The 15,526-nt window shown below is 40.2% G+C and overlaps 1 protein-coding gene across 6 annotated transcripts in view; it reads left to right on the plus strand.

Annotated features, from left to right (window-relative positions):
• LOC136858040 (diacylglycerol kinase theta) overlaps positions 1-15,526 on the plus strand; it is a 559,022-nt gene that overhangs the window by 379,079 nt on the left and 164,417 nt on the right. For all 6 annotated transcript variants that reach the window (XM_067137265.2, XM_067137270.2, XM_067137266.2 and 3 more), the window contains 2 exons: positions 7,592-7,726; positions 7,812-7,944. In XM_067137265.2, coding sequence (XP_066993366.2) covers positions 7,592-7,726; positions 7,812-7,944 — 268 coding nt within the window. The remainder of the gene's footprint in view (positions 1-7,591; positions 7,727-7,811; positions 7,945-15,526) is intronic.

Below are 15,526 nucleotides of genomic sequence, written 5' to 3' on the forward strand. Positions count from 1 at the left end.
GATGGCAGAACATTAAAGGACTCAGCCTCGACTGGGAGGAATTTAAGGAAGAATTCGTCGAGAGATTTGACTCAGAGTCTGTCCAAACTTCGGTAAAAGTAAAAGTTCCTAACTGAAGCGCGACCCCAGTGGTATGAGAGCAGGAGCTCTTGTAATTCAAAAACTCCAGCCCTTTAAGCAAGTCCACGAAAGGGAAAATATTGATACGAGCGTCCTTTATATAATTGACTGCTACATGATAAGGCTATACAGCCTTTGAAGAGCTCCATCACATCGTAGTAGAATTAGACAAAGAAACAAGTTACCATACCTCAGAAATGAAAACCTCAACAGCAGAGGAATCCCGGAAATGCTACCAATGTGGGCAAACAGGGCATTTTAAAGGCCAATGCCCGAAAAACTAGCTTGAGACCGTTCGAGTTGGGGTAAGGAGCGTTCCGGAAGAATTAAGAAGCCCCAGATGCATGACATCTGGCTAGAAGGTAAACATATTGGTCAAATCTGTAGTGATGATGAACCTAATCCACCTCACCCGGCTATTAACTTGACGATTGATGATAAGCCTCAAGCTTCACACTGATTTGTGAGCTTGAATGTGGCAAAATTATTAAATCCTATTCGTCCTGCTAAGGTGGCAACAGTCAGGGGGGCAACTCATCACATGCATTACCAGATTGAGGGTTGTACCTTTCTTCAAGCCAAGTGCTCTACTGAAATTCTAGATATATCGGTGAGGGTTGTCAAGAATTTGATACCTGATATAATTTTAGGACACAACTTCTTAGCTAAATATGGGGTAGTGATAGATTATACATCCAATGAAATATTCTTTGGTAATAGAAACAGAATTAGGTTGACATGGGTTGAAAATAGCCTTTGAGTCAGAAACTTTAGAAACCAATGTATTGGCCGAACTGAAAACAGGACTGTTGATTGTGGAGGAGATGGAAGACCTTGAGAAGTTGCTGAATAAGTTCCCTGAAGTCATTACTGATAGAATTAGATTTACCACAAGGGTAAAACATATAATAATTTGTAAGGATAATGCCCCAGTTAAACAAAGGCCCTGTCTACTTAACCCAGATAAACAAAAATTTATAGTAACAAAAGTCAAGGAAATGGAGAGCCAAGGATTGATTGAACCTTCAGTATTATGATAGACTTCTCCAATAGTACTACCTTAGAAGAAAAATGGTGATTACCGACTTTGTGTGGACTTACGTCAGGTAAATAACAAGACTATATCAGATGCCTACCCCATGCTGAATTTCCGTCATCTGGTAAAGCAAGTGAGTGGGACAAAAGTCTTCACTACCCTAGATTTGAACTCTGGCTACTGGCAAGTAGAAGTCGAAGAAGAGTCTCGACCGATGACTGCTTTTTGGACTCCAAGAGGACTCTATCAATTCAGAGTCATCCCATTTGGTCTTAAGAATGCTCCAGCCACCTTTATACGTCTGATGGACGAGATCTTTCCCGGATACATAGGAGAATTCTGCCACGTCTATCTGGACGACATCCTTGTATACAGCAGTTCGTTTTCGGACCATTTGGAACACCTAGCTAGAATATTAGAGAGGTTGAGGATTCACAGACTTACCTGCCAAGTCAAGAAGTGTCAGTTCGCATCAAACTCAATTGAGTATCTAGGTCATGTCTTGATAGACAAGTGCTTGGAGAGACAAACTGAGAAGAATAGGGCCATTCAGGAACAGGAAAGTCCTCATATGAAACACCAGGTATGTAAATCTTTAGGCCTCTGTTGGTGGTGCGGTAGCTATGTACCACACTTTGAAATGAAAGCTGCTCCGCTAACCGACCTGAATAAAAACATACCATTTAAATGGATCCAAAGGGAAGAAACAGCCTTCCAGGAGCTAAAAAGATCTATTTGTGACGCTCCAAGTCTAGCTTATCTGGATACAAGCCAATAGGTCTGCTTGCAGACGGATGCAAGTGACATCGGTCTTAGGGCTGTACTGTTCCACGAGAGAGAAGGAGGAAGCAAGGATATAATTGAGTATGCCAGTAGGAAACTTTTTGCTCCTGAGAGAATCTATTGTACAGCCGAGAAGGAGGCATTAGCAGTTGTATGGGCTGTCGGGAAGTTCAGAGGTTATCTAGAAGGAAGTCCAGATGCTTTACAGACAACTCTTCTTCAGTGGTTGAACCAAGTTTCTGGAACTAAGTTCAAACTGATGCAACAGGCCTTGATCCTTGCCAATTTTGACTTCGAAATTTGTCATGTTCATGGCGTAGCCAATCAAGCTGTGGACAGACTATCAAGAAATCCTGAGGATGGACAGAAATCAGCCACAACCGAGAGAGAGATTCCTGGGACAACTAAGAGGTCTCAAACTGACTCTGTGCTCCTTGCTATCGGCGAGGAAATAATGAGATTGATTTAGATTTAATAAGGAAGTGGCAGACTGAACATGCCCTGTAACAGAATGGCATCCTGGATCAGCAAATGCAGCACTAATTGTCGATCTGTCCCAGTTCAGTTTAAGATGTGCTACAAGAACTTCCGACTCGAAGACGGCATACTTAAGTATACTTCCCACCTGCCTGGATCTCTCCGGTCATCGTCATTCCAAAGTCACAAACCGTGAGGATTTTGAACAAATACTATGATAATCAAGAAGCCGGTCATCCTGGTCAAGAGGAAACCTATTCTTTGATTCGGCGATGTTTCTTCTGGGTACACATGCGTCAGGAAATCTAGAACTATGTTCAAGCCTGTGCATTCTGTTTTTGCACTAAGGTGAACAACCAGAAGGCGAATGCCAGCATGAGAGGACGTCGACCACATCAACCTTGGGAGGTCCTCGCCCTGACCTTATGGAACCCTACCCTAGGACATCTCGGGAAAAACCGGGGATTCTCATGGCGGCTGATCTATTCACCAGATGGGTGGAAGCATTCGCCATCCCTGAAGCTGCATCAGGATGTATCGTACAACTCTTAAGAACGGAAGTCTTCAGTCGGTATGGGTATCCTCGGTGTCTACTCACGGACAATGGCAGTCAATTCACTTTGAGATAGTGGTTGCAAACTTTGTCGGAGGGGGGAATTGAACACTGGATGACACTGATCTACCATCCATGGGCGAATCCCAACAAATAGAGAAACCAGGAGCTAAAGATGATGTTTCGGATTCACCTGGTCGACAGAGAACATACCAGGTGGGACCAACACCAACACCAGCACCAACACCTATATGAGTCCTGTCTGGCCATCAGACAGTGGGTTAATCACGTCACGGGTTTCTCACCTGCAGAAATTTTTCTTGGACGTCCTATCAGGAGAACTGGTGACTGGAACTTCAACCATGGACAAGGAGAGGAACTGGAGGATCCTGATACCTGGCATGTGTGGAACCAGTGGCAGATTCAACAGGTGCACCGCCAAGCCGAAGAGCATTCGAGGAGTGAAGGCGAGAACAACGATGCACCGGAGGAAAGAGAGTTCAGACCTGGAACACTAGTTCTTCGTTGAAACCATCCGCTCACCAACAAGCTTCAAAAGTTCCACGTTGGGATGGCTCCAAAGTGGCTCGGACCTTTCGAGGTGGATAAAAAGTTGTAAAATGGTGTGTATCTCCTGAAGACACACCGCCAACGAAGGTGCATACGTCGGAATTGAAGGCATTACCTCTACTCCTACAAGAAGACAGAGAGACCATAGAGTGGACACTCTCTAAGGGGTCCCAGAAGAATGCGGACTCCAGGGAGGATCAACATACACCGATACCTATCTTGGAGGATGAGAGAGATGAAGACATAGATATCAGGACACCTAGATATAATTTAAGACCTAGAGAAAGGAAGGTCCATGATAGATATTGAAGGTTTTAGGGAGGATAATTGTCGTAGGTCTGATAATGTAATTGTGGTAAAACCTTCAATAGTGATATTTAAGATAATAGATAATAGGAGTTACGATGCTCTATAAATTGTGTTAATATATTAATGTTTTGTGTTCCTGGATGTATAACGTCCATATACTTATCTGCTTTTATATTAGCATGCTCAGTTTACGATGAATAAGGTACCAGTGGACAGGATTTTTTAAGACTTGTGACATAGCAATGGATGTATTAACACACAAAGGCTTCCAATATGGTGCCAAGAAACATTTCCAATAGTTCATTGGTGTGAAACATGTATATATTCTTTGTAGATTGTTTAAAAAGAGAGCAATTGTTTTTTAGCAAATAAAAAGATAATGCAAGTACGAGAATAGTAAAAAGGATGATTGAAGAGAACAGTACATGTATCGTAGTGACAATAAAGTTGTTATACAAAGAAGTAAACGTGTTCTCGTGTGATATTTTTCTTTCGTAAGAATTTAAAAAATCGTATATTGAGTATGATATCCTATCCCATCGTCACCAAAAGACCTATCTACTCTATGTCAGTGCGACGTAAAGCAAAAAAAAGTCTTTCATTCTCCCTCCTTTTGTGATGCTCTTTTCTCATCTTCTTCTTCATCATCATCATCATCCTTTCTTTCTCATTTGGATGGCAAGTGGCTGTATGATGAGTAATAGACACATCCGCTGTATCACTTGTGCATCATTTTGAATTGTAGTCAGTGAATTACCCTACCACCGGCTATTTAATGAGTTCATGGAAATCTCATGTCCATTTTCAACTCCTTCACCAATTCAGCACTCCATAGTACATCATAATATTACAACTCAAGTTCTACCAGTTCAGTCAAGAGCACATCAACTTCCACCTGAGAAGTATATTATCACCAAATGAGAATTTAAATTTATGCTTGCTCAGTGAATAAGCTGACTTTTCCACAAGTTGTTGGTCATTACCACTGTACATGGTCCCGAAGAAAACCAGCTAGTGATGACCCTGTGGCAACTACCATCAACTGAATGCCCACTGCCCAGTCCCACATATCTTAGATGTTGTGTATTCTCAGCCATTGATCTGGTTCGAGCTCTTCACCAAATTCTGGTTGCATAAGAAGACATTTCCAAGACTACAGTTACAGCTCCTTTTGGGTTGTATAAATTTACTTCCTTCTCATTCAGTCACTGTAATCACTTTTCGATGCCTTATTGATGAAGTCACGCATTATCTCGATTTCTGCTACGTCTACATTGCTGATATCCTGGTTGCAGCCCAAGACAAAATAAAGTATCTGGAGCACTTACGTACTTATGCACTTATGCCAGCTATTCGCTATGACTTAGGAGTAGTGATTAGTTCTGTAAAATGTGTGTTTGACTCGTATAAGGTGCAATTCTTTAATTATTTAGGAAACTGAAATGGAAGGAAGACACTTCCTACCATTCACCGATTATAAGTCTATTTAGCTGATATTAGCTGCCATCCTGGGAAAGTTTGGGTTTGATTCCTGGTACTCCCAGAAATTTAAGATAGACAGGAGGACTGGCATCTGGATTTAAAAAAAGAAAAATTACTTACTTCACCTCCTTTGGAATTGTGCCTGAAAAGAGTTACACCACCTTGAAGACCAGTCACAAGCCACTCACCTTCACCTTGAAGCAGAAGCCAGAGTGTCTTGTTGGTCACGTCAGCCAAGTCACCTGGACTGCATTGCTTGATTTACAACAGATATATGCCATATCGAAGGTTGTCTCGCTCTGTGACTGAAACTGGCCTTCAGTTGAGGGAGCTCTGGGTCTGATTCCATCTGGGTTTGGGATTTTAACTCTGTATAGCTTATTCCCCTAGTTCAGGGACTGGGTTTTTGTGCTTATCTCAATATACATCTTCATCTACATACAACACACTTCAAACCACCACACAAACACAATAGTGAATACATCCCTCCACATAGGGATGACATTAGGAAAGGCACCCAGCTATAAAATTCAGCTGAATTCACACAAAAATCTGACCCCAGGTAGCTCGAAAAAGGCCATAAAAGGAAGATATGTCATATCAAATGCTGTAACGATTTTCCTGCTGATACATTCTCCCATATCTCGTGTATCATAATAGAAGTAGATTTTACAACCCTGGCTCAAGCACAGTAAACTGACAATGAATTCCAGACACTCATCCACTCTTCAGGTCTGGTGCTGAAGAAGATTTCCATTCCAAGTTCCAGTATTCAGCTCTATTGTAAAGTCTCAACACCTTACACCTGCCCATTTGTTACGAAGAATTTTGATCAACATGCCACTGCATCTCTGCATATTTAGCCACATCCTGGTGTGAAAATTACAACATGCCTGGAGAAGAAATCTTTTGCTTGACCCAATGTTTGTCTTTGCACGGCCTGGTTTCTTAACCATAGAGGTGTGTGCACTGTTGCCTTAGCTAGGGCAAGACCTAGCCTTGCATAAGAAGTTTGCAGTCTATATATATGGTACTTTGTTCTTATGCTAACGTATTATTTCCAGCTGTGATCGTTTCATGCATTCATTACAGAATGCCGTTGTGGCTAATGTTTCTGTCCATATTGTCGACTGAAACCAAACTGTATCATTGTAATAAACCTTTATAGGATCAGGGACCAATATATTTAGGTCTATAAACTATGGGTAGCATAAAGGTTGCATACAACTAAATTTTAAGAGGCTGGTGGACCACTCTGTATAACATTCTTTTCAACGGTAACTTGCAAAGGATGAGTTTGGATATACCGTATTTACGCAAATAATCCCCATATATTTTTTAAAAAAATTTGAGGCATGAAATTGGGTTGTGGGTTTTATTTGCATCATGGTTGGCAACATGCTCCTGGTTCACGTAGTTTTCGATCTTGGGTGTACAGTTATGCTTTGTGTAACTGCAGATGGAAGAAAACTGACCCATGTGTCACATTTAAATGGAAAAAAAATTCACACTTTTAATTCAAAACTTCCTTTACATTTTTTAAAAGTAGTATTTTACAGAGTAAGTGGGAAGTGTTTTAGACGAGGAGTGTGACGAAACTGTAAGTAATTTAGGAGAGAATTCTAGTGATGCATGAGACAAAGAATCTTCCGATCTGCAGCGAATCGGGCCTATTGCAAGTTCAGATTAATGAAATATCTGTCATGTAAGGAGGCATACTTGCTAATTTTCATGGCAAATATATTTTATAGCAGTGATAATGCATTTTTATCATCTCAAATATGTTCAAGCAAAGTAGTTATATCCGTGATGTTCATACTTGAGTAAATACCACGTGAAACTCGAGGAGTGATATGAAATGTTTGTTTATGCTTACGTCACTCTTTCCATGGAAGGACTCTTACTTCATTTCATTTTTTTTCAAAATGGTCCTTCCTAAAATTAGTGTGCGGGGATTATTCGGTGGCGGGGATTATTCACGTAAATACGGTAATACTGTGCAGTCAGTAAAATTTCTGGTTGTTGAACTAGATAAACTTAATAAAACAATGAAAATGTGACAAAGACTCATTCAACACCACTCTACCTGGTATGCTGGAGGGGTTTGATGATGATGATGATGATGATGATGGAAATGTATTTGGCGCAAGCTTAATTCCTCTGTACAATGTATAAAATGTATTATTCTTCTGTTTGTATAACACAATCCGGTCTCAGTCAAGCTCTTAAGCTTTACTGATTTGTTAATTGTTATTTTTCAGAAATGATCAAAGTTTATGATGGCAACAACTCGTATCGGCGCCGGATCTTTCGCGTTATCACCGTGTCAAAACAGGCCACAACAGAGCAGTTGCTCACTGCTGCTCTAAGAGCATTCCATATCACAAAAGATCCCAGTAAGTACCGGTAACTACTGTTAAGATAGATTATCTCTTTCCGTACCTTACTAGACCTAGTATATCATGTGTTATTCTATTTCAGCTAATTTCTACCTTACGGATTTATACGCATCAGAAGAATCGAGACCTGCAGACACAAAGCTTGTGGATCCACTTCCTGTTATGAACTTGCATCGCAAGGAGGGCAAGCGACCAGCAGTCTTCTTGCGCTTCAAGTAAGTTTTACTTTTCATCATTCAACCATGTAACACTTACTGCCATAGTTCTCGTAGTACAGTAGAAGTCCGCTATAGCGAGTACAGCATATAACGAGAACCCCGTTATAACGATAACTTTTGTCCGTCCCTTCAAAATTCCTATATTAAACTGTGTATTATGCTTTGCTTACAGCGAGAACCCTATCACTGACGCATCCAATATTACGAGCGATTATGCGTGCTCGAGTTTTTCTGTTGCCGATATTTATGCACCCAGTCATTGTACTGCATGCAATTGATCATCGTCAGTATCATATCGTTTTCTCGCTATGCCCACCAGCGAGCTCTCTCATCGACATTAAAAGGCAATGTCGGAGTCTATTACTAATACCCATCGACTGCTCTTCCGTGAGGAAAATGAAAGAGGAGAACATGTTTTCGCAATAAATGCGTAAATAACATGTCCGATTTTTTTTTTTTTTTTTTTTTTTTTTTTTTTTTTTTTTTTTTTTTTTTTTTTTTTTGCGAGGGAGTGTGGAAAATCTTTCATAAGACGCTTGTGAGGGTCCGCATTCAACAAGTGTGTGGAGATTCTTACCCACTAAAAACCACACTCCCTTTTCCCACGACGTTTATCTCCGCCCCGGAAACCGCTCTCGCATTACTTCAGGGCGGATGTCGTGCTTAATGCATCTTGTGCTTCATCTTCCTTCTTCTGCTTTACTGTCTGTCGTAATCGTCCAGGTCCTTTTTCTTCTGACGCAGAATATTTTCTACGTAGACTGCCACCTGGTCCCAAGATTCTCGACTTCGTAGCATTACTGACACGATCCCTTCTGGCGTCAATTCTCCGTGCATAACTTCTAAGCATCTTCTTTGTGGCAGCCAATGAACACACACAAAGAAAGTATGTGATACGTCATCGATATCACCGCAGTATATGCACACCGGACTAGTTGCTAGCCCTAGCCTATGAAGAAATTTTCGGAAGTATCCATGACCTGTCAAGAACTGTGTGAGATAGTAGTTCATTTCACCATGATTTCGGGCAACCCATACGCCCAGAGAAGGTATCAGTCTTTTCGTCCATTTCCCTCTAGAATCATCTTCCCATCTTGTTTCCCATCGGTGCATTCTGCGGCTATGAGCCAAAGCCTTTGCCCTTTTCCTTCCTAGCTCTTCTTGTGTGAGCCAAATTTCTTGTCTTTCGAAGGCCAACAAGTCAATGGGAGCTACTGCAGCTACTACTAGAATCGCAGGTTCTGATACTGTGCGATATGCGCAAGCAATTCGTAAAGCTGCTCTCCGTTGTACAGCCGCAATTCTTGTCCGATATTTCACAATTTTTAACGATTCAGCCCAAATTTCCGAACCGTATAGCAGTATCGATTGAACAATCGACATGAGAAGCCGCCTTTTACTAGATATCGGTCCCTTGATATTTCCCATGAGTCTACTCAGTGCAGTCATGGTTTTCACTGCCTTATCTGTTACCCGTTGGATGTGGTCCCAATATGTAAGCTTAGTATCAAGCGTTACACCAAGATATTTTGTGCTCCTAGTTGTTTCGATGGCTATCTGTCCGATCTGCATCGGTACAACAGTATTAATCCTTTTCCTCGTCAGGAGGACAATTTCCGTTTTGTGATCTGCGAGTTCTAACTTGTGATTTATCATCCATTCTTTGACACGTCGCATCACCTGATTCAATTTAAATTGAGCCAGCTCTAGGTTACGGGTTACTATCACAGCAGCCACATCATCAGCATAACCCACAAGTTTTACATCTTCTGGCATCTCCAGCCGTAACAAATCATCATACATGATGTTCCAAAGGTGTGGTCCGAGAATTGAGCCTTGCGCTGCACCAGCTGTGAGCCGTTTTCTTCTCTGACCGTCTTCCGTGTCGTATAACAATGTACAGTCTTTCAAATAGTCTCGCAGTATATACATGAGATATTCTGGTAGCTTGAAAGTTTCTTCTAGAGCTTCCAAAATATCACTCCATCTTGCCGAGTTGAAGGCATTTTTAACATCTAGAGTCACAAGAAGCGTCAGTTTCCTAGAATAATGATTACCCGTTTGAGCTCGTTCTGCTGTCTTCACCACTTCCTTCACAGCATCTAGCGTTGAGTGACCTCTGCGAAATCCATGTTGTTGGTCGGATAGGTCGCCAGCTAATCGGACTGCTGCTAGTATTCTCGGTTGTAGGAGCTTCTCTAAACCTTTCCCGGCAGTGTCCAGCATACATAGAGGTCTGTAACCCCCAGTTTTCCCTTTACTGATCAGAACCAATCTAGCTATCTTCCAACGAAAGCTAAAAATTCCTGCTTTCAAACAATGATTATACATTCTCAACAGCAGTTGAGGACATAATTCGACTGCCACCTTTAGTACTTCTGCTGGAATACCATCTGGTCCAGGGGCTTTCTTATTTCTAAGGGAATTAATTGCTGTTATCAATTCTTCAGTTGTAAAAGGTGGTACATTGTCTAGTTCTTTCTCGGCCTCATCATCAATCCTCTCTGCATGATCAGGGAATAGTGTGTGTACTATTTCTTCCATGTTGCATGGATCCATGATAGGGCTTGGTAGCATCCCGAATTTCTTCATAACAATTTTATACCCTAATCCCCATGGATTTTCATCCACTTCCTTAGACATTTCCCACCACTTGTCGGCTTTACTCTTTTTAATTTTATTTCGCAGTCTTTTCTTCATAGTCTTGTACTCTACTGAGAGAGCTTCATCGTTATGTCGTGCTCTTTGTGTCCTTCGTCTGAGTCGCAGGCATTGTTTCCTCAACTCAGCAATTTCTTCATTCCACCAATATGCTGGACGCTTGCCTCTCCGTTGTTTGATTCTGGTCATTAACTGTTGTTAACGCGTTAAAGATAAATGTTGAATAAACGATTGCTTAATTTTAATGCTAAATACCGCAATTAAGTAAGAATGCGATCGGCCTACACCTCACGATATGGCAGAGTGCGTCATTGATTACGAGGTTAGTTTATATTTTCTCGCGTCCATTAAATTATGGAAAGGCTATTATCATGTAAATTTGTAGCGAGAAGGTTATAATTTTTCTCCTTCCGCTTGAAGTATGTTTTCATCATACGTATAGTACAAATAAGTTGATATGTGACGCTATTTGAATAACAAAACTGAAACGTTTGCCACAAAATGCGATTGATCATCTTCAGTACGGTATAGTTTTCGCGCTATGTGCATTTGCGAGCTCTCTCGTCAACATTCGAAGGCGATATTGGAGTTGATTAGTAATATCCATCGACTGCTCTTCTCAAAAGAAAATTCGAAATGAAAGAGGATAACACGTTTTCGTAATAAATGCAAAAATACTGTGGCCGATAGCAGTTGTTAAATCGTTAAAAATAAAGGCTGAAGTAAACGATCTCTTAATTTTAATGGTATACCGTATACTGAAATTAAGTAAGAAAGTGATACACCTCAAGATATGGCAGGGTACATCACTGATTTCAGAGGATAGTTTATATTTTCTTGTGTCTAGTTAAATTTTGGAAAGCTATTCCCATGTCAATTTTTAGCAAGGAGGTTATCATTTCTCTACATGCGTTTCAAAAAGGTTTTCATGATACATATACGGTTAGGTTAGGTGATGCCGTTTGAAAAAGAAGACTGAAATGTTTGCTACAGAAGCCTCTGGAGTGATACCGTATTTCTCCGAATCCAAGACGACTTTTTTCCCCCTCAGAATCGCATGTGAAAACACAAGGGTCATTTTGCATTTGCAGCCTGATAGTAATGAACACCACTGGCAACTACCGCAGTAACCACGCTGTTTCTTTTCACCCCCACGTGCGTGCGCACTTAAAACTCGTTCACAATAAACGACCACCTCTTTATCATAGGCCTTACATTGCTAGCCGCGGCGACCGGTCGTACAGTGCCTATGTGTAACGTCACTGGATCTCGGGAAATAGTGAAGAGAGAATGGCATTCTATTATCCTCTATAAAAACGTTTCTCAAATCTGCAGAATGGCATCAAAACATGCAAGCCTTTGAATTCTTAGAAAGGCCACGGGTACTCAGTAGCAGAGTTATAACGCGTCTGCTGTACCTGACGCTTAGTAAAAATAAGTTTTATAGACAGCAGGAATATTTTCTTGATGGATCATCGTATTGTAAAGATACATGGAACAGGTATTGCTGGCAAATTTTCAACGGGTTCTCGTTGATGTTATGATGCCAATTTTAAGTTAATGGCTATTAAACACTCGGAAATGTATAATAATTGTGCAGCCTCAAGAAAATAAGGCATAGGCCTAACTAAAGCCAATATTCGGCGTTACCGTGAAGACAAAGATAGCTTAAAAATGTGTACTGCACAAAAAATGCATTCAGTGGCCCACAACAAGGACACTTTAAAGAAGTCGAAGATGAAATTGTGAAGTATGTGCACAAAAATGCATGGGCGGAATTGCCATACCGCGATGCAATAAACTTGTTCGTTGATTTTCAAATTCTGCGATTAAGACCTATATATTGCTAGCCGCTGAAGTTGGCTGAACCTGACAAGCAAGACGTGCGTGTAGCGGCAGCCAGTTATATCTGACGCTGAGTGAAAGTAACAGTTTTATAGTTACCAAGAATATTTTCCTGATGGACGTCGTATTGTAGAGACGTGTGGAATGTGTATTGCCAGCAAATTTTCAATGAGTTCCCTTCGATATTATGATGCCAATTTTAAGTTAATGGTTATTAAACCTGCTGAAATAAAGCATAATTTTACAGCCGCAAAAAATACTGCATAACTAAAGCCAATGTTTGGCGTCTACAGTCTAAAAACGCGTACTGTATAAGAAAGATATTCATATGATTCTACAAAGCACTTTTTAAGCCTGATTAAAAATTTTTGAATAAAAATGTGGGAGTCGTCTTGGATTCGGAAAAATGTGGTAATATATATATTTTTTTCAGAATGAAATTAAACACACACTTTCACATAGTATCAGATTTCGAAAAACAACAAACAAGCCGCTTTGTGGATATTATCCGCGAAAACTCAAATTTTGAACAAACTGATTGCCATTTCATACTGAATTTAATGTGTGTGGGGGTTTTCCTGACTTTTACAAAAAAATCAGATATAACGACAATCCGCTATAGCGAGTAAATTTTTCTCCGTTTTGAATTTTTGCTATAACGGACTTCTACTGTATTTTCTCAAAATATGGTAAACAAAATCTCATGTGAAAGAATTGTACCAGTAATTGTGATTATCAGTCCTAACCCATAGCAGTTGAATGTGTTTATTTCCTGCTGTCTATTCTTAAGGCTAAAAGTTTTTAAACCAATATCAAACTGAAATGAAATACTTAACATGTTTACATACATGCTGTAAATGCAGAATCAGTAGATGTGTTTCTGTCATTCACTTTCTCTCTGTATTACAAGCCTCAAAGCAAACAACTCTATGAAAGCCTAGCTTCATTGATAAGGTTTTTAGAGAGGAAGTAGATTTTTTGTTGTTGTTATTATGGTCAGCATAGTCTGTTGTAATCTCCTGATTATATGGCTACAAGTGTGCTTTCTGTTCAGTGATGACTCATTCTGACCAGAAAAATCTATTCCATAAACTGTGAACTGCTACTTAATAGAAGTGATATTACTCAACAGTTGCTAAAAGCTTAAATTCTGCCATTAATGTGCACCATTCTTGAAATAATCATACATCATAAGAGTTTCAATATATGAGCACAGCAGGAGATTGTGATGTCAGAACATATCTGATGTTCGAGCAACTAGTTTTAAGAAACACAAATGGCTAGTGTGATGCCTTAGAATTACGTAGGCTGTGGGATAAATTGATTATATCATATTTCTGACAAGTACACCCATTTTAGCTGTATATTTATGAAGATGGAGTGGTCGTGTAACACTCCAGAGTAATAATATAATTGGTAGCTCAGCAGAGTATGTCATACCGGGATATGTCAGCATACTATATCGTGGGTAATGAATCGATCTGAAGGATAATAAACGAAGAGATGAGAGTCTTATCATCAGAGAGTAGGTTCAGGTTGAAATACACGACTGTCGAGCTGAGTGGCTCAGACGGTTAAGGCGCTGGCCTTCTGACCCCAATTTGGCCAGTTCGATCCTGGCTCAGTCCGGTGGTATTTGAAGGTGCTCAAATACGTCAGCCTCGTGTCGGTAGATTTACTGGCACTAAATTCCGGCACCTCGGCGTCTCAAAAAACCGTAAAAAGTAGTTAGTGGAATGTAAAACAAATAACATTATTATTATTACGAAATGCACGACTATTGAACCAAACATCATTCACATGTACAGTGCGATACCAAAGCAAAATCCAATGAATATTAAATAAAATATGACATGTGCTGGGGAAAATATCTAACTATAAATGACAAGAATAATTAAAATCAAGGAGAGTGAGATCTCCCAGTTTATTAAATCATCAGCTGTAAGAATATAAACAAAGAAACACATGTGTATAGCAGGCAATAATAAACAAAGTGTAACCAGTCACATTTGACAGTTCAGTAATGGGTAACAGTACATGAGCTCACGGTAGCTAGAAGAGAGACGGTAGGTGTCACGAGATGGATGCGCAGTAGACTGCCGTGGTCATGACGTCACTGGACCGTTCCTCCCATACGCCTTGTTTGGAGCGCTAATACCAGTCTATATACTCTTTGGTTTCGGAATTTCACTCGAGCAGTGAAGTTTGGTGCATTGCTGTTCGGCTGTGGTCTGCACATTATTTCTTTAATTATCTAATTACTTTCGAGGCTTGCGAATGTTTTGAAAGTCGTGAGCTTGTGCTTATCGTTAGTGAGTGAAGTGAATTCCAGTGTATATGTTGTGTTTGTGCTGTTAAAATGCCGTCCTGTGCGGTTGCAGGCTGTACAAACCATTCCAACAATGTAAAGAATCATAAGTTGTCCTTTTATTGATTCCCAAAAGACCTAACTGCACAAACAATGGGTACATTTTTGTAAAAGAAAAGATGCTTTTAACTCTAATATCACACGTATATGCTCTGGACATTTTCTGTCCTCTGATTTTGAAAGAGATTTACAGTCGGAACTGTTAGGCCTTCCCCCTAAGTGTTTGTTGAGGAAAGGAACAGTTCCTTCCCAAAACATTCCTACGTTTTCTGCACCAATAGACAATTCAGAGAGAAATACACACGCCGAAAAGCGGGTTTGTAAAAAAGTTCTATAATCGCTAATAAGCAAATCTGTAGAGAAATCAAGTGAGCTTGATGACCTTTCTCAGGAAGGACAAATATCCCCTTCCTAGTGAAACAACAATAACGTGGCAGTTGTCACAATTTTCAACTCCACCTGGGTTTTTGGATATCAGTTTTAACCTACTAAAGGGTCAAGCAAATATTATGAATGATAATTTTAAAAGAGCTGTAGTGATGAGTTTTTACGAGATGAAAGTTAAATCTGATGTATGCTACGATAGTATCGAAGATGTATTTAGAGGGCCTCGTATAAATGTGCAGATTATTATAATAAGATGTCTAACTGGTAAATGGAAACAGCCTGTTTACTATCATTTCAACCAGACCAACACTACTGATT

Source organism: Anabrus simplex, chromosome 1 (assembly GCF_040414725.1).
Source record: "Anabrus simplex isolate iqAnaSimp1 chromosome 1, ASM4041472v1, whole genome shotgun sequence".
NCBI classification, from domain to species: Eukaryota; Metazoa; Arthropoda; class Insecta; order Orthoptera; family Tettigoniidae; genus Anabrus; species Anabrus simplex.